Below are 19,008 nucleotides of genomic sequence, written 5' to 3' on the forward strand. Positions count from 1 at the left end.
TATAAAAACGTAGAAATTCGATGCAAAAAAAAAAAAATAGACAAGTCGAACGAACGTGTCTCGACGAAAGGTAAACAAATTGAGAAAATCCCATTTACAGAAGCGACGCGCGTGGTCTCGCTGCGAACTAAATCTCCGAGCAAAAAAAGAACCTAATCTAATTAACGACCACTGAGATAAACACAGAATATCATGCGAAATGAAGGCCGGGATAGATGAAAGGCAGAGCGAGATATCATGCGAATCCAGAAAAGAAGGATGAACAGACTCGTCGAATAGGGTATCGATTTTAGTGGCGACAGACTCACACGTGGAAAGAATTGCACACGCTTTCGGTTGCAATATTGTGCAAGTACGCCGACCGGTTAACCGGTCACGCCAAATATATCCACACCTGGTAATTGGTCTGCCACGATTGGAAACTCGGAGAAATTTGACACACATTCGCCACACTTGTTTGTACACATTTATTTTTTTTACACTCCAGTTTTCTCACATGTCCAATGTCAGCCAATACCCTCGTACCATCCATTTTATTAGCCCTTCAATTCTACTTTCAATTAGCCCTGAAACGAACATACAACGACGAGCATACACGCCATGACTGGAAGACAACAGTCCCGTGGACAGTCGAACACCATTTTGATCCATCTTCGTTCGAAAACGTCTCTCATTGTCGCGAAGAATATACGCGAGGTTCGTGGAATTTTCGTTCATTTATTCGAAAAAGTTTGTACGCGCGTGCATACGTTCTTCTAAATGGAAATTGTCACGTTCGAAGCAATTTCTATTGGATAGAAAATAGATTTTCGTCGATGTTTCTCTTGTCATGCTGAAAGCGTCTTTCGCAATACTACGCATCTATGGCGCGTTCTAGCTCTCGCTCGGTGATTTTCGGTTTCTATCTTCGACAGTTTTCGGAACGTTGTCCTTTCGTGATCTTTTTTCATCCTTCAGGCCGATACAAAACAGTCGCTGGAAGCCATATCGGGTGAATGGCGGTTGCGGTATCGATACCGCGCTATTTTTGCAGACAAAGTTTTTCAAAGCTATCGGTCTAAACGTTGCTTTCCCAACGAAAACCTCTTTCGTCGATTAATCGTTACGATCGACGCCGCTGCAAAACTGTCCACTGCGATCTCGCACCGCGTCCCTCGTTCCACTTAGAACACTCAACGACCCGAGATGCTCGTGCACGCATATAAATTAGTTAGAAACATTTACCAAATATCCAGCTGACAAATTGTAAAGTACGAATTAAATTAAAAAAAAAAAACAAATTAAGACATGCTCCGTATACGGACAATATCATTTGTTCGATACTCGGAGAAGGAAATTAGTTTAACGACTCGTACAACTCAAACAGCAGCTACTCCTGAATGCGACTGTCTTACTCGCCAAGACAAACGTACGTTGCACGAACAAACGTGCGCTGTCGTTTCTCCAAGACTCCGCAATGTTGAAGTATAAATTTTTTTTTTTATATTTTAATTTGTACTTTAAAATTTGTCCAGTAAAGTAGTCCACATTTGGTAAATTTTTCTAACTTTGTTATTAAATAACGCGTGAATGGCTACCCCCAGATGGATACCATCTTCGAGTTTGTCTATTTTATTTCTTTGAGTTCTCAAGTTGAGGGATCGATCGTGAAACGTAAGCTGCTCGAACACCGCACGCGTTTTCTTTTTTTTTTTATTTTTTATTTTAATTTTTGCTCTACAATTTGTCCAGTTGGACATTTAGTAAATTTTTCTAATTGAACATCGCACGCGTGAACATTTTTTTACCGAGTCTGCCTATCGCGAGGAGGCGAACAATTGCAGGAAACTTGCCCTACGAAATTTTCACGTCTCGTACGAGTCGATCGCCAACTAACGATGCGTCTGATGCTTCACGCGGTATATAACAGTGCGAGAAAAAAAAATAAGAATTTTACAAGCACGAGTTTTAACTACGTTTCTTTCATACTCGAGTTAATTTCAGTTAATTCAATCGATAAATTATTAGACACCTGCACGGGACTCGATACATTGAATTCTCAGCAATTCGAATATTCAAAATCGCTCGGCCACACGAGAAACGTGAATTTAGCTGATGGAGGCCTGCGCTTCCTAAATAAGGCATGTTCACGGTTGTGCGCGTACGAGGGCGCGCACCGAGCGATTTCTCACAAAGGCTCGGGTGTGGATGTGTGAATTCGCAAGGTTAAGCGTGCTTCGAGCCTCGTATCGTCCATCTGAACGAGAAAAATGGCAAGAAGAGAATCGTTCCCACAGGTTGAGTCAGACGGATGCGACTGCAATTCGTGTCCCTAGTTGCGCTTCGCTATTACGAACCTAATTAATCATCGATCTCGACGTGGAATAATCGTTAGACCGCGGTTTTTATACATTTGCGAGAAATTCGAAGACGCGACGAAAGCATCAAATTACACGTAACGCAAGAAAATATATCGCACAAATGTTCAAAGTAACGCAATGTAAAAAATGTAGTGAGACAAAAAGTCTTTTCGATCATATTGATAAGAGAAATAAAGCACGTTGTTAACACACGATCTCTTTAGGTGTGAGGTGTATGGCTAAGGCAAATACCTAGGTAGTTCGATTATCAATTCTTTTTTTAGAAAAATTTTAACATAGTATAACTTTGCATTACGAATTAATCGCGAATTATTTTGCGAATTGATATTATCAAAAATTTTTATTTATTACAGTACATAGTAGGTACTTTTTTTTGTATTAAATTATAGGCAGCAATTTAGTACACGGAATAACCTCTTCTCGGAATAATTATTTCTTTATTCAGTTTATATTCGAGGCTACACTTCAGACTAAACTTTTAGAAACTAATAAAAACATAAGAAAAGAACATCGACGTCCATTCATAGCAAACAAATGGTCGCCTTGTAATTCTTCCAATTTATATTACGGTCCATGTACAAAGATAATTTATTTGCGTACTGAACGCACGCACTTCTTTCTTATAACAATCCAAGGCAAACGATAAAGCAATAGAACAATTGATCGTTTCGAATCAGATATTTTTATCTTTGTACAGAGATACCAACAGATCGAACATCCTTTCAACTAGTCAGCTGATGCGCTTCCAGTTAACGATATCTCCAGCTTTTGAAAAAGGAAAGAAAAGCTCACATAAGATTACTATAATTCCTATTAATTGTACCGGGTGCAATGGTTTGTAAGTTAGAAATCGACTAAAATAAATAGCAAAGAATATTCCCAGCTGTTGAAAATACGCTGGTAAAAATTGCTAAGATAAGGTGTATCTATGTATGTCCACGGCGTATGTCAGCCCTGAACGTGTATTCTCAACAGCTGCGAGTATCGTTAGCTCAAAAGCGTACCAGCGTACCTACTACCTGAAAATATCGATTCGTTGGTATTTCTATAGGAAAACAAAGATATTCCATTTCAAATAATTAATCATCGTTTTATTATTTATCAAAAAAAAAAAAAAAAAAAAATTTGTCCATTACCCCAAGCATTATAAACGCGCGAGTGATATGACTATGACTAGAGTACTCAGGTACAACGTACCGAGAGTATCCGGGTACCCGACGTCGACAGGTCGGGTAGTAACAGCTCTAATCTCAACTATCTGGTGTAGCCGAGTATCTGATACATAAGTAACAGCTCTAAGTACTAAGACCTTCGTTGGCGATTATACGAAATTCTAGCTCAGCATTGATCGTGTCGAATGTTCAGAGATTCCAGAATTTCGCAATTTACGATGCATCCAGACAATCGATAACATCGTCGCATAATCGTCAAATTAACCTAAAAGAATGCAAATCTGAAAAGAACTATTTTTACCCTTCAAGAATATTAAAATTACCCTATTCCATCTATAAAAAAGAAAGAAAAAAAAAACACACAAATAGTTACATGAATTTGTATTATTATATTTTAACCTAACCTAATCTGACCTAACTTAACCAACGAGGTATCACGTGGAAGAAGGATGAAACACGATAGTTTCCTAGAACCTGAAGACGATACGTATCAACGTATCTCGCCTGAAAAATCTTCGCACGCATATGAAATCGATCAGCCAGAGAGAATCGCGAAATGTACAGTTAGTTTTTCCGAAGCGTATTACGGGCCATCGATTGTTCGACGAGCAAAAGCACGATTTTAGATAACGCGGAGCGATTTAATGATCGACCCAATTTCACTACGAATAACAATGCAGCATGTGAGAGGTTTCCTGTGTTCTCCTCGTGTCGCAATAATCAATAGGAACAGCCCGGCTGCACCAAGGTTAATTGTCCGTCTATTAGTCACTGTTATCCGTAAAAAAGGAGCCTGCTATTCTATTAGCTTATTCAATTTTATCGCCACTCAGATAATTCTGCTGGCTATCAAGCAACTATCTATAAGAAATAAAAATGTTTTACTAAGAGAATTTCGAAATTTTTCTATCTTACTATCGGGGTATCTGTAATTTTATAATTTTCCGATATTGTGTATATCGCATTTATTGTATTGAATAATGCATACGTCGTGCAAATGTTATTAGCTGGAAAATGTATGAAATTGGGAATATTGAATTTCTGCTGCATATAATTGTACTTCTCTCTTATTTCCCTCTTTTTTTATTTTTAATATTTATATTTTATATTGATATTTTATATTTTAATATTTTTCTTCGTACTGTCTACTCTTATTCTTCCAATTTTTCTAACGTTTCAGCATCTTTCTTTTTAATATTCCTTAATCTATATCGTAGATTATTAATTGAACAATTTACAATATTTATTTTGATATTATTTGATACAATTACGATTGTAATTTTCTTCGCGCAATTTTTACGCTTTCGTTACTTTCTTTAATATTCCTTGACGCACCTATCGAGAATTACTAATTGAAGGATCTATAACGTGGAGGATGTGAAACGGAAATTAAGAGTACGAAGAATTTGAAATTTTGAAACAACACTGAAAGCTAATTATTATTATTGCTTGGCACCGTGCATATTACACGTCGTTAAAGTGTTTATACATATGTATCGTATGTATAACGCATGTATAATATGTAAACTTGGAAAACATACGGACAACGTTGATCCGTTAAATGCTTAATTACATAATCTGCTACAACTGCCACGAAATAATGGAGAAAATCAATGCATAACATTCCATCGGCAGAAATTTTCAATGATGCAACTTTTACTAATTAGATTATGTGATGAAAATCGCACGAAACCGGTGAACCAACGAACGAAATAAATCGCTTCCTCGAACATTTCTGTTGTCTGAATTTTAATAAATTAATACGAAAACACGTATAACGACTTATATAGAAAAAAAGTTCCTTTGTGTTATGCTATTTTACGTTCTTTCGTTATCGTAAAATTAAATTGGTTCCTGATATGGTATAATGTTTCGCGAGACACGCAACGTTATTCAAAACCGATGAACAACTTTAGCGATTATGAAATTTCCACTCGATCAGAAGTTTCGCTGGAAAATTCCATACGCCGCGTGTATACTCATCCCCGATCACCAAACCGATCCGCATCGTTTATTTCATCACGAGAATACCAGACGCAGTTAATTAAAGACACTATCATAAAAGATTTCGCCGAGAAAGAAGAATAATGTTTTAAATTTACATATTAAGAGATGGAAATTCTTTAGCCTTCTATTATTTATCGTTAAGGTTATCGCGGTATATTCACATATATATATATATATATATGTGAATAACAAATTAGTAGTATCGATAAATAGACATAATCGTACGAAATTTCGTTTAAAAATACTCGACGACTGCAGTGCTACCGAGTTTGATAATATCGGTTACGATTTACGATATACGATCATAAACGGTTCTGATTGCACTAAGAAATGATCGTAAATCAAAATGCTTGTTCATTTGAAAGAATTAAAAAGATGTTACTTCATTTTCAGTTACTAAATATAGTAATAATATATATATATATAATATTTTACTAAATGGTTTAAAAATCATGTAATGTTACAATAAAAATTGCAATAAAAATAAAGTTTAGATCTAATCTTCCTCGATAAACTCTTAAGAAGACCTAATATTTCGCTAAACAATAAAGAAGATTCTAAAATGTTCTATTACATTAAAATGTAAGTATAAAATAATAATTTAAAAATGATTAAGGAGAAAGAAGTTCTTAATTTACAGTATTTTCTATGTAGCCCGTTAATTAATGATATCGGTAATAAGAAAATAGCGTATAATTTTATGACGAAACAAACTATGTACTTAGATCAGTTTAATATCTCCGCATCAGTGAGCAACGTTCGCGAAAGGCGTTAATTTAAAGTGTCGATAAGTATCGCGTGAAAGATACCAGAAGCAAAGAGCCGCTGATCCATTATTTATACGCCACTGCATTTCCACGCTGATATACGGACGCTTTGCTGAATTATAACCACGAAACCTTCACCTATGCTTGTGTAACGTAATCGCGACAACACAACCGGCGAGACGCGTCAACAATTTTTTCACTATAAGGGCTACGTGTCATTGTACCGATCCGAATTGTAGTAAACACCGTGCTCTTTCCATGAATTCTAATAATATTACATTAGAATTTCACATTTCCAATTACGAATTAATATTCCACACGTATACGTATGTATAATTATAGTATATGTGTGTATAATTTTATAAGAACTTTTAATAATAGTATATAATATATAGTAGAATATAATATAAGATGACAAGTAAAGGAAATAGGTAGTAACGAAATTACGTTAGAAAAAGATGTAAATATCAATTTCAGTTATTCACGTGGTATACAAATACTATCGCAATTCTTTCATATTATACGAATCTATCTCATGCAAGGTTCCACTATATTTCCACTGATAATATAAATAGAAAGAAATCTATCAGTTAGGAAACGAGTATTTTTTCATTTCCGAAAAAAATTTGTCGGAAATAATCTATTAAATATATCTATATATATTTACAACGCGTCGTATCTATTCATTCTACCGGTATTGTATATGTATATAACCTTTTTGGCAAGTTATATAAATCCCCATTATACACTGGATAATGGATGGGACACTGCATAAATCGCATACCATATATTCTAACGAACACAATAAATCACGAAAGTATTCAAACACTTAGCACAGAATGTTTTTATCAATAAATATATCAAATATGTATCGTATATAAAAGAGGTTAATCCGCAAATGCTATATAATATTAAAAGAATATCTCGAGAAAGTTTTGAAAAAAGATTGCCAAAAAGAAAGAACTAGATTTCGTTAAAAATTTAATTAACGATATGCATGCAATTATTTTACGAAAAAGGAATGGCCACAAAATACGAACTACAACGTGATATTAATTTATAATACCGCACGAATATTTTTGTCTCGACGAAATGTTACCATTGTGTGAATCTCGTTTCATTATAAGTTACCAAAGAGTTTAATTAAAATATGTTTCTGTAAATTTAATATTGCGAGTCCCTGTTCATAACACACAATTACATATAATTTGAATATCTTTAACCATATAAAAAATATTTCTCTCTTTATTTCCACGTTCCAATTGTCTACATGCTTTTGTCTCTCACTGTGCATAATATGTTTCTGGGAGTGTTGAAATACTTTCGTCAACCACTGTAAATACAATAAACTTGAAAGAAAATACCTGTCATCCAATAGACGCGTAAGATCAGTCATCTCGCGCTCGAACTTAAATTTTGACACCTCGCACAGAAGGGCGTCACGTTCTCCGATGACCTCTGAAAGTTCACGTTGCAGCCTCTCGATCTCTGCATATTGCCGGCTGATCAGTTGATTCTTCTCCTCGAGGATGCTCTCGACGTCGGGGTCCAGAAGACCGGCCGGGTCACCGACACTTCCCAGTACCGCGCTCATACCGTTTGTTTACTTTCACTGAGCCGCACCACACACGTTTTCGTCCCGTACTCGTTCGGCACTGGTACTCCGCCAACGTTTTCCACCGATTAGATAAAAAAAATCAACGACGATCACGAATGGCACGCGCGTCCACTATCAGCACGCGCCACGCGAACGAACGCCCCCGTCCCCATAACCAATACGAATATCACGCAGGATAGACGCTCTGCCCGTGAAAAAATCAACAAAGAATCATCCACGGCGCGGTACACCGTTTCAGCGCGTACTCGCCATCTTACATCTATTGCCACCTCTCGGCCGAATGCCAGTCCTGATTCACGATCGTTCCCGTGTTCCAATTCCGCCGGATCGTTTGTCCAGGGATACTTTCACACATGCGCATGCGCGCACCGCTGGAATGGTCTCGTTCCATTCCTAGCAAGGACCAACAAGAATTTGTAGCACCTGACATCTGGTAGCGGAACCGAGAATTTGAAAATTTAAATTGACTTCAATAGAATTATTGTTGATATTTTTACTTATTTTTAAGAATGATTTTTAGATTTAAGGAAAAGGGTATTGTTATTTGTATTTTCTCGTGTTCTGAATGGTTTAACATCGAAGAGATTTGATGGTATTTTGAAGAGAATTATTTTTATATGTATTGAAGAATGAGTTTGTTGTAATTCGTAGAGGTAACGCTTAGGGCTTCGAAGACACACTGACCGATTCTAGAAATTGAAAGTTAAGGAAAGTGGTTATTGAACTGTGAACGTTTATGCAAATTATATTTTCATGAATAAAGAAATATAAGCTAAACAAAAGTTTCTTTCACTTATTATATAATTCTGCACATTTTTGCGCTTAAATGTCGTAGAAATACATAAATATTCTATTAATTATTTTACTAATTATTTTTCAAATTTTCTTTCTACCATAAATATCTATTTGTCAGAAATAAACTAGTGGAAGAGTAATTTATCCAATAAAGAAGTTCTATTGGGTAGAAACGATAAACATAGTTGATATGTTTACCGTTTGAGAGGCTTACATGCCTTAGATGGGTAAAGCACTGTACCATTTCGAACTGAAACGTTCAAACATTCATTTTCTTTCTCAATTTTTAATTTGTTAATAAACAGAATGCTTAAATTCAAATTGTATGTTCTTTATTTCATTTTCTTTTAATAATAACAATTTGTCGATTATCTATTATTTATAATAACTATTTGATAAACATTTTTAGAGCATTGTTTCTTTAAGAAAATGTTACTGTTTAAAAACTTTAATATTAGCAAAAGCGTCAATTAAAAAGAATTTTCGGTTACGTTTTTATGTAGATTTACATATCTTCTCTTGTACGATAAGACACACTACATCTTCGTAATATTACGAACTCATATAGCGATGTCTCAAATTCAAAATTAAAATGATTATAAAATTCTGTTTTATAAATTTAAACACAATTATCGAGGATTTTCTAGAACATTGATGTTTTTTTACATCTTTTAAATCACCAAGACTTAAGAAATTTGTAAAAAAATTTTGTACAAATGTAAATACAATCTCACTTTGACAGCAATGTATAAGACTCATTGCTGCTACAGTTTGAATAGATGTAAAACTCAGAGGATTTCTTGGAATTATTTGTATAAATGAATATAAAACTAATGAATTCTTTGTGTAAATCAGCAACTCTTAAAATCTAACGTATCATTTAAATAATTTTAAAAAATATGAATATATGAAGAATCCATAATGATAATATTCAAATGTATATGATACCATATAATATGCGAATTTATCAATCCTCAAATGTAAATTTTCTAAATTTCGTTTTAGTATTATCATCCTGCAATAATATTGCAACTAACAACTGTTCTATTTAATAGAAATACAAGTAAAACTATATATATTATAATACATTTCGAATTATTTTACATTTATGAAATAAAATTTTTTAAAAGTATACAAATTTTACTAGATTTAGAAGATTAATTTTTACATTTTAGGCATTCAATGTATTTTGAAACTATGGAATTCTTTCTAAATGTAATAACTAGAAATATATGAGATTTATACTGTAAATCTTGAAAAATTGACCCAAACAAATTCCAGGTCGAATATAATATAAACGTAATTAATTAGTCTAATTTATGATCCCATTATCTCTAATATTTAAAGATGATAGCTTTTAAGAACTAGAACTACAGCATCAAAAATATAAAAGTGGCTATACCACCGGAGCAAAAGCACGCGTTCTCCACATTGCAAAAATAGGTTATCTTTCTACGCTGCGTTTCACTTCGTACTTTCGTCTTGCCAGACGAGTAGTTTTCTCATCGCTGATGTATCGTACGATAAAAACGAAAGATACGGTTGTTACATACAAATTAAGATTATTTTTCCGTTGTTCATTGTCGCGTGGGTGAAAGAACAAGTAATCAAGGTCGACGTACTGTATTGTGATAGCCAGAGATCGACAGGCGAAGAAGAAGAGGGACACGCTCTCTTGTCCTTTTAAATAACTATAATCTTTAAATGCGACACGTGAACGGTGATAAGAAGATAACAGATTTTTCGGCGTACAACCGAGGAAAAGTAACGAACAAGGCGAAAAAGGATGACAGTGTATTCGGGACAGATTCGAATTGATGCGTGTAACGTGAAACAGATTTTCTCGGGTGTGATGTTTAGGTTATCTCGTCGGATCGAGATTGGAACACGATGAGATACCATGGATATTTGCCGTGACGAACTTTTCGTTTTCACGTTCGGACTACCGTTTCATGCGCATTTTTTAATGAATTTCATAAGGCAATATTAATTGTGTGCCCGCTACGATGAAAGCAGCGTGCATGACTTGAAGGTTAAGTTTTTCCAACGAAAGCGTTCTTGAACCATTGTTACGATGATTATTGTTGCTCAAATTCCTGCTTAAATACTTTTGTAAACGGAACACTGTCCTCCGTTTGACTTCTGTTGTGTCGATAAATAAACAAAAATTATTTTTGCGGCACGAAGTACAGTTCGAAATTCAAATTTTATGATTTAATATAAAAGAAAGAATAATAACAAAAAGGAAGGATACATACGATTTAAATAATAGAGTGAAGCTATTAAGTGTAAATTTGTCGAACTAACGGAAATACATGAGATATAATACATGATATTCGAACTCTGATGATCAAGACGTTACCGCATTGTTTCATCGCTATAATTTGTACATGAAAGAAGAAGCTTGTTAAACGATAATTTATAAATTTAAGATTACTTTATTTATTATAATACGTCAACGCGTATAAAAGAGAAATATATATATATATATGTATATTTCCGTTAAATAAGCGATTGAAGAACCGTAGATTTTATTCTTTAAAAGAGTAATAGTGCTATTAATACAATGTGCAACTGTGTAATGTTTGTTTAATAATATTTTACGATGATCGTTTATATTTATTTGAAAATAATTGTACAAACATTAAAACGTTTTTTGAGGTGAAAATTCATGCTTTCTTCTATAACTTTAATTATCAATACTTTTTATTTTTCTGACAATCAGCATGAGTTTATTTTATAAACATTCTGTTAATAAAATCACCATCATATTCTAGAATTAAAGCATTCATGACCTTAGAATCTTATTATGTTTACATTTAAGGCAACGTCCTTTACACTTAATAAGAAATCATGACAAGTAGAAAAAAAGCTTTAAATTGTGATGTGGTATATTTTAAATACAGTATTTGTGCCATTCCTCTCATGCATAAGACATTGGCTACAATTAATGATTCATGAGCATCCTTATGAAAATTATAGAAACTTAGGACCACTTTAGAAAAGAAACCAAAAATTGTCCTTTAGTTTGAAAGTTTGGATACCACATACTTGAAAAATCTGCTTCAATCATGACAGAAATTAACATCCAAGATTTACAGGACCTTCTTGTACACTTCTCAAAAAATACCTATAGAGCCAAGGATGCAGACAACATGGTAACTTTTTTTACTTATGAATTAACAAACTTATGAATTAATCTTTCTGCTTTATGATATCACACAATAATTTTTTTTTGTTTCTAGAGTCAAGCAATCATGCAAAGATGTCTGCTGCTCACTGATTTAGATTATACTCATTCTATCATAAACAATAATGGAGGTGATCTCAGTGCACACTATCCTAGCCATCTTATCATTTTAGAATATGAGAAGTGTAGGAATCCAAATTTGTGTGATACGCCGCCACCACTGCCACGCACATCAGAAACTATATATGAAAATATGTATGATCCTAATAAATTGAAGGAATTGATAAAAAGTGCTAGATTCGCCAGGTGTCGTTCAAGATTTCCACTGCCGGTAATATTGTATAAAGGTAGACATGTATGCAGATCGGCTACTTTGTCTGGTGGACCAGAAATTTATGGTAGATCTGGGCTAGATTATTTATTTGCTGGTAGTGAAGGAACAGTTTCTATTGAACAGCAAGTAGATGAAGCTCGCGCGAGTGACTCTGTACTTAGTGACTGGCAATTGTTTAATAAAGTTAGGCACCAAGACATCAAGCTTTTGAAAACTCTTAACGTAGGAATTATTATTGATTTTATGGTCGAGAAGAAGAAAGTCAAGTTTGGAATGAAGTAAGTAATCAATTTTTACGGCAATATTTGTTGCATGCATTAATTGTGAAAATAATGTCTTTCAGATAATACCTTTTCCCATTCTTTGATTTAACATTGTTTGCAATATTAGTAAAATAAAATTAATTACTTAAAATAGCATAAAATAAATCATAGAATAATATTCTGAATCTTAATCGTAAATTAGTTTTTTGTTATTAATAGCTAGCTTGTATATTAAAATATTTTTAAATATTGTTTGAATATAGTACAATAGATTTTCATTAATGCTCTTGTGATCAAAGAATTGCTTGGACACAAAGAGATTTAGAAATAAAAAACAACCAAAGTTATGTAGGAATGCAGTCTTTCAGTTTTTCACAGAGTCAACAAAGTTTCATAGTAGTTAACAACACGATCAGTATTTTTTATCTTACGAATCCACTTTTAGAGAAACTTAAACAGAGCTCTTTTGTTCGGTACTCAGCGTGACATCCTCAGAGAAAGTAGACAAAGAGAAGAGGTACTCTGACTTCACCCTAATTTCACTGCCATATCCTGGATGTGAATTCTTCAGGGAGTTTAGAGAAAATGACTACTTGGCCCAAGGCTTGGTATTTGATTGGTCTCAGACCCACGTAGACGCACAGATTGGTGTGCCAGAAGATTCAATTTCTACTCAGTTACGAATCAATTGGGATCAATATCAAGTCTGGGATCTAGTAAAATTAACTCAAAATTATTTAAAACTGATATTAAGATATTTGAGCGACAGTAGCAGTGGAATATTAATTCATTGTATCTCAGGTATGCCTTTCCCTAACAAATAACGATTTTTTAATTTAATTAATAACGAATAATTACGTAACATAATCAGAATTAAACTCTGTTTATAGGATGGGATCGCACACCTTTATTTATCTCATTATTGAGGATCAGTTTGTGGGCTGATGGTGTAATTCACACATCACTGAACGCGCATCAGATTCTTTACTACACCATAGCATACGACTGGATGTTGTTTGGCCATGATTTAGAGGATCGACTAAGCAAAGGAGAGGAAATATTCTTCTTTTGCTTTTATTTTTTAAAGCACATTCATGACGAAGAGTTTAGTATTCATCTGCGACATAGCAGATCTAGGCACTTGGTTTTACGCAACGACAGTGACTCGCAGTCAGACAACGCTATGTTCGATAACGAATCGGTAGTGACATTGAGTTCAGTTAGTTCCAACTTAAGTCTGAATAGTTGGTGTAGTTCTGTTAGTCAAAATAGCAGAGATAGCCAAGATAACAATCCACCAGCTGTGTTTCATTGTTCTTCCGGAGAAAGTCAAGACGACTGTCTTACTTATGGGTACATACACTTTCTTTCTTATCGTATTTAGTATACATTTCTCTCCAATTAATTTAATTGCTCATTTTATAGGAACGTGGTACCATGGTCAATTCATACTTCTCCAAATAAAGAAGGAATTGCTCATGGATCACGGTCACCTTTGCCACCTAATCGGACTTCTCCCGTCGCAGTTCCCGTACCTGGACGTCTTCGACAACGAAACGAATCCTCTTCGTCGGGTGGTTCATGGCAGATGATATCCGGAACTGGAAGTTTACGTGGTTCTACAACTGCTAATGCTCCGGTCATAGACGGAATGGCATGTAGTTCAGTTTCGAAACACCTCGGTGAAAATTATACCGTACATACGTCCCAAGAATCAAGCACGACGATTATCGAGGATGAAGTATGTGCGTCGTTGGCACAGTAAGTACCATAAAGATTTTTAATTACCATAAAGTGTTTTTTATTCAATAAAACGAATTACGATTTCTACGTTTAACGTTTCTATTCTAGATCCCGCAAAGAAAAGTTACAGTGTTTAAGAAGAATATTTTACAACGCTTATAGTCAAACTGTTGGGTTCCGAATGAAGGATAATTCCGAATCTGTTGGCTTTGGTCAGCTACTAGGAAACTTTGCTGAGAGAGTTGGAATTCTTTCCGTTCAACGCACATCCTTGTGACTATAACATCATTAACTTCTCATACCCTCTCTTCCCATCAGCGCAATTATAAGTTTACTGTTATCAATTGTTTGACTCAATTTAGAATTTTATAAGAACGCTATACAATGAAAATAAAACAATTGTACATTGTCGTTTATGCGAATAATGCGTTGTTATACAAAAAAGAAAGAATAGCGTGTAATCGCGTGACATGAATAAAAACTTGATATTTTTGTATATATATATAATATTTATATGTATATATATGTATATATCTATATATGTATATATATATATGTAAATGCGTGCGTGTGTCTACTAGTTTTGCTTTATAATTTACTGACGATACATGTATGTGTATTTGCGACTGCCATCTGTATAAAAACGTTATTTGCACAGATGGTAATTAATGTTCAAAACAAAACAAAATTATAAGAATGTTAAAACGTACAAAATAGTGCTAATGTGGATCATTTATCCTTAACTTAATAATTAGTGTAAAAAAGAAACATCTGCATGTTGTTTTTTATTAATTTTTCTTTATAAGTAGTTAAAAATATTTACAAATTCATTACATGCACTATTCTAGTAGGTACAACATGTTCTCTACAGAGTGGACACTGTGGTTTAGTATTCAACCAATCAGTAAGGCAAAACCAACAAAACAAATGACCACAGGGTGTGGTAGTTGTTGGCACTTTTTCAAGGCACAACTGGCACATCAGCTTACTATGTTTCTCAGTGACTGTTAAGTATTTATTAAAAGGGCTTTCACTGTTCCTGCTTTGCCAGATTTTTAGCGCACACTGTGCAAGCGTAGCAATTCCTAGTAGTTTTAATCCCCAACTGATAGTATCAGTAGGCCGATGACCATATACCTTTAAATTTAAAAGAAACTAGTAGAGAATATCTCAACCACCATCATAATAATATTATTGTGTAAAAATTACCTTTGCATAATCTACTCGTGCTATTCTTTTGCCTAAACTATAATAGTGACCAAACATATAAAATAGTCCCTTGTGCACTAATATGAAAATAGGTATCATAGTATACATTTTTGTTATGAAAGAGTTTAAAAATATTGCAGCTGCAGGAGTTAATTTACTATGAGGATGATTGACTGATAATTCTAATCTTTTTAGTAATCTTATCAATGCTTTCTCTCCAAGACATTCTAAAATTACTGCCAGTACCCTTGCCTGAATAGTAAGTTAAATATTGCAAGTTAATAGAGCTTAGTGCATTCTGTTTGCAGTATTTTTAAAGTATTTTAACATACATATATAGATGGAACTTTTTGAGCATCTAAGTTGGCCTGCACAATTCCAGTGTATTCTTCTCCTAACGTCTGGTTCCCCAATCCCGAGGTAAAAAAGAAATAAATTAACTTGAATGGAATGTCTGAGTGTATCAGGGGTAGCAAGCCAATTCGCCTTTCAAGAATTTGTAGAACATCCGCGATCTTTTCTCGTAGATATTTAACAAAGTCATCGTCCCTCTGATGTGATCGTAGAATTTCGGCTTGACTCGCAATTTTTAACTTTCGAATTCTTTTCTTTACTTCCATTTTTGGTGAACAACTTGTTAAACTTTCTTTGTACGAAAAATTATGAAATACGATCGCTTTGTTGAATTAAACACGAAGAAACCACCAATATTAAAAATAACACTCATTGAATTAATGAATAATGACAAGTAAAATTATTCGAAATAATATACATGTATAACCTCAAACAATTAAAAGAATTTTATCACTTTGTTTCTTATTGACCTCTAACGTGACGATTAGAATAAAAATATGTATTTGTTATCTACTAAATGTTAGAGAAAAGTAATAAAAAACCATGTAAATACATGTTTCATAAAAATTAAAGAATATCGTCAAAATTACATCACGCAGTTGCGCGACGAACGTCAATCATAGAGTGCACAATCAACATGAAACAAATTTTTTGCAAGTCCAAATTATTTTTATCTGATAATTTCCATTTCCAATACAGTATAATACTATCTTAATTTTCAAAAAATTAATTTTGTAAACATTTTATTTATAATAAGAAATACACATACACGTATACAATTTAAGTATATGTGTTCCATATACGTATAGACACACATTTATAATACTAAGAACATAAAATATCTAATATACGTAAATCAAACAAATATATCCTATTTTATTTCATAAATAAAGAATTATAGACTTCTTTGCATATTTGACGCACCATATAGTGATAATGAAATTTAAAAAATGGAAAAACTCACCAGTGTTGTAATATTTCGTTATTTCAAGTAATTAAGTGATTGAAACGAAATGCACTGCTCTTTAAACCATTTAACAACTAATAACACCAATTATTTACTTCTAACGTCATTATAAATTAATAATAAGATAAAAAACGAAGCATAAAAACGATTTGAAAAGCAAGAAACAAATGTCTGCTGTAAAGAATTTGAATACGATTACGTGCATTTCCCTAGACAAGAAACGTAACTAGTTGGTTACTTATGAACGCCCGAAAATTGTTGCAACTTTTTTCATTTTAAAACACTGCTGCCATTTTTAATTAATTCTATAACGTAAGCACGTTATATGCATTCTAATAATCAATTTATTACTAATATATAAATTCTAATCCACGCAAATGACTAATATTTCAATAACTTAATTCATAATGAATTAATATTGCCGGTAAAATCGTTGATTGTAAGAACTTTAGACTTGCAATTTTATTGCCCCATTTAGTTCTTTTATTGTTAAATTAAATCTTTTTCTTATTGACTAAATGAATAAGGTATGGTTAACAAAGATTTCGTAATTTGTAATATAAACGAGAAAAATAATATTTTATGTATACTTCAAGCTAAGCTTTGGAAATTTCTTGTTTTATACCAATAACGATAAAATTTAACAAGAGTTTTCATATTACATCATAATTTGAATTTTGGGAATTAAGGGAATTGCATTATAATTTGGATTATGAAAACTCAGAATGGGGTAGCTTAAAGGTAAATATGTCTTATAAATTTCTCTAGGTAACTTTTCTCTTTCAAGATTCTGGGGCAAATGCTGAACTGTTCGACTCAATTCTCTTGCCAGAAGTTACATCGTCTTCTTCAGTCCGTGATCAAATCCTTCTAAGACATTCTTATCACCCTACATGCACCGTAGGACATCCTGTCATCAGGCCGGAACCCATGTGTGCGCATTTCTGAGAATTAATTAGGAAAATATTGGTCTGCCTCTCATCACCCAAAACTATAACATAACATACGCGCATCTTAACTACCTGTCATTACCATGCCTATGCTTATGGATATTGGTAGTCCGATCGTTCTTGTGAGACCTTGACACGTGCCGTCGCCTCCATAAAGGACACGATGCTAACATTACAATACTTTCGTGTAAGTTCGACATCTTGTTATATCTATTTGACACGATTTAAAACGTTCAAACTCGTTCCCCTTAAAATTGTAATTTTCGAGTTGTTGCAGCAAATGAGCGATCTGTATAGAAAATTTCAAACTTCGCTCCCAATTTACATATCGATACCGTTAAATCTAAAAAAAAAGCTAAATTCACACGACAGCGGAAACCGTATTTCAATTGTTATCGACGCAGCGCCGACCGCCATAAGTCGGTAAGGCAGACGCGTGCCGCGTATGTGCCACTGAGCACGGCCATCTTCGCAGTCTACGTAGCTGCATAGTCTGAGACGGAGGGCAAAGCGGCGAGCAGCAGAGAGGCATCGCCCTAGATAACGGTAGAATCGTGGGCTGGTGTCGTGCTGCTTTTCGCGAAAGTGCTTTGGAAAACCGAGAGGAACCGTATCGAAGCCGTTCGACCGTATCTAGTAAAATCATTATCCGAACTGAGGTTGTTATCCGGTGGTGTGTGGAAGACCCGCCTCGAGCCAGTGATTATCGGCTCATCGAGGCGATCGTATAGAGGACCGTGCCCTAAGGAGCTTTGGTGCACCCGCGGCGCGCGAGATTTTCGACCGAGTGCGGAATTTTCTCAGCCACCGGTGGAGCACGTTTCGTTTCGTTCGTGGCGACTATATCTGGTTCGTGGCGACCGTATTAGTCGGCACCAGTCCACGGATTCTCCCCGCGGTCGCTTTCGATGTGTTCGCTACGCGTACGGGACGACGAACCGACCAGCACAGGAGTAGGAAGCGAGTAATCGCCGGAGAATCTCTGTAGATTGGGATATAGTGGGCCGTGGACAAGGACGGAGAACGTACGATAGAGAGGGAGGGAGACGAAGAGAGTGTAACGAAGGAGTGCGCGAGGAAGAAAGAGAGGGACGAATACGAGAGTGCGATAGAGGGCCATTAGATCCGAGGGGTACACGGGTGTACGAGTCGAGTACGCCAAACAGATTCAACGAATATTTTCGAAGGTGCAAGGTAAGGGAAAAAAAAACCAATGTCTCTCTATAGGGATAATATAGTTTTCTAAAAAAAGAACAGCGTCCATACCCCCCTGCGAGGT

General features: G+C 34.5%; 4 protein-coding genes across 7 annotated transcripts in view; 2 read left to right on the forward strand and 2 right to left on the reverse strand.

Moving 5' to 3' along the window:
- The window catches only part of siz (Brefeldin-resistant Arf-GEF family protein schizo), a 144,975-nt gene extending 136,735 nt beyond the window's left edge, over positions 1-8,240 (reverse strand). Inside the window, exon 1 of the mRNA XM_069128959.1 lies at positions 7,671-8,240. Coding sequence (XP_068985060.1) covers positions 7,671-7,900 — 230 coding nt within the window. The 5' untranslated portion in view covers positions 7,901-8,240. The remainder of the gene's footprint in view (positions 1-7,670) is intronic.
- A 3,263-nt stretch (positions 8,241-11,503) lies between these two features.
- On the forward strand, positions 11,504-14,747 carry EDTP (Egg-derived tyrosine phosphatase). Its single transcript, XM_069128962.1, has 6 exons — positions 11,504-11,877; positions 11,965-12,521; positions 12,988-13,307; positions 13,397-13,859; positions 13,932-14,267; positions 14,358-14,747. The coding sequence occupies exons 1-6, from the start codon at positions 11,791-11,793 to the stop codon at positions 14,524-14,526; spliced, it is 1,932 nt and encodes a 643-aa protein (XP_068985063.1). The 5' UTR covers positions 11,504-11,790; the 3' UTR covers positions 14,527-14,747.
- On the reverse strand, positions 14,095-16,468 carry Pex10 (peroxisomal biogenesis factor 10). The gene is made up of 3 exons (XM_069128963.1): positions 15,791-16,468; positions 15,459-15,710; positions 14,095-15,386 (listed from the first exon to the last, which is right to left on the reverse strand). Exons 1-3 carry the CDS (start codon positions 16,076-16,078, stop codon positions 15,069-15,071), a joined length of 858 nt encoding a protein of 285 aa, XP_068985064.1. The 5' UTR covers positions 16,079-16,468; the 3' UTR covers positions 14,095-15,068.
- Positions 16,469-18,248: 1,780 nt separating this feature from the next.
- Positions 18,249-19,008, forward strand: part of Rap1 (RAS oncogene family member Rap1) — a 71,590-nt gene continuing 70,830 nt past the window's right edge. For 3 of the 4 annotated variants that reach the window (XM_069128965.1, XM_069128966.1, XM_069128967.1), the window contains exon 1: positions 18,249-18,923. The gene's annotated coding sequence lies outside the window, so the exon portion shown is untranslated. The remainder of the gene's footprint in view (positions 18,924-19,008) is intronic. The other variant, XM_069128964.1, reaches the window with a different exon arrangement.

This window comes from Bombus flavifrons, chromosome 15 (genome assembly GCF_040668555.2).
Source record: "Bombus flavifrons isolate JBK064 chromosome 15, iyBomFlav1_principal, whole genome shotgun sequence".
NCBI classification, from domain to species: domain Eukaryota; kingdom Metazoa; phylum Arthropoda; class Insecta; order Hymenoptera; family Apidae; genus Bombus; species Bombus flavifrons.

Coding starts and splice junctions, on each gene's coding strand:
- Pex10 (XM_069128963.1), bottom strand. CDS start 16,078: ATGGAAGTAAAGAAAAGAATTCGAAAGTTAAAAATTGCGAGTCAAGCC. Junction 15,711..15,790: donor AAAAAGTTCCATCTATATAT/GTATGTTAAAAT, acceptor CTTACTATTCAG/GCAAGGGTACTGGCAGTAAT. Junction 15,387..15,458: donor CACGAGTAGATTATGCAAAG/GTAATTTTTACA, acceptor TTAAATTTAAAG/GTATATGGTCATCGGCCTAC.
- EDTP (XM_069128962.1), top strand. CDS start 11,791: ATGACAGAAATTAACATCCAAGATTTACAGGACCTTCTTGTACACTTC. Junction 13,308..13,396: donor ATTAATTCATTGTATCTCAG/GTATGCCTTTCC, acceptor CTCTGTTTATAG/GATGGGATCGCACACCTTTA. Junction 14,268..14,357: donor GTATGTGCGTCGTTGGCACA/GTAAGTACCATA, acceptor TTTCTATTCTAG/ATCCCGCAAAGAAAAGTTAC.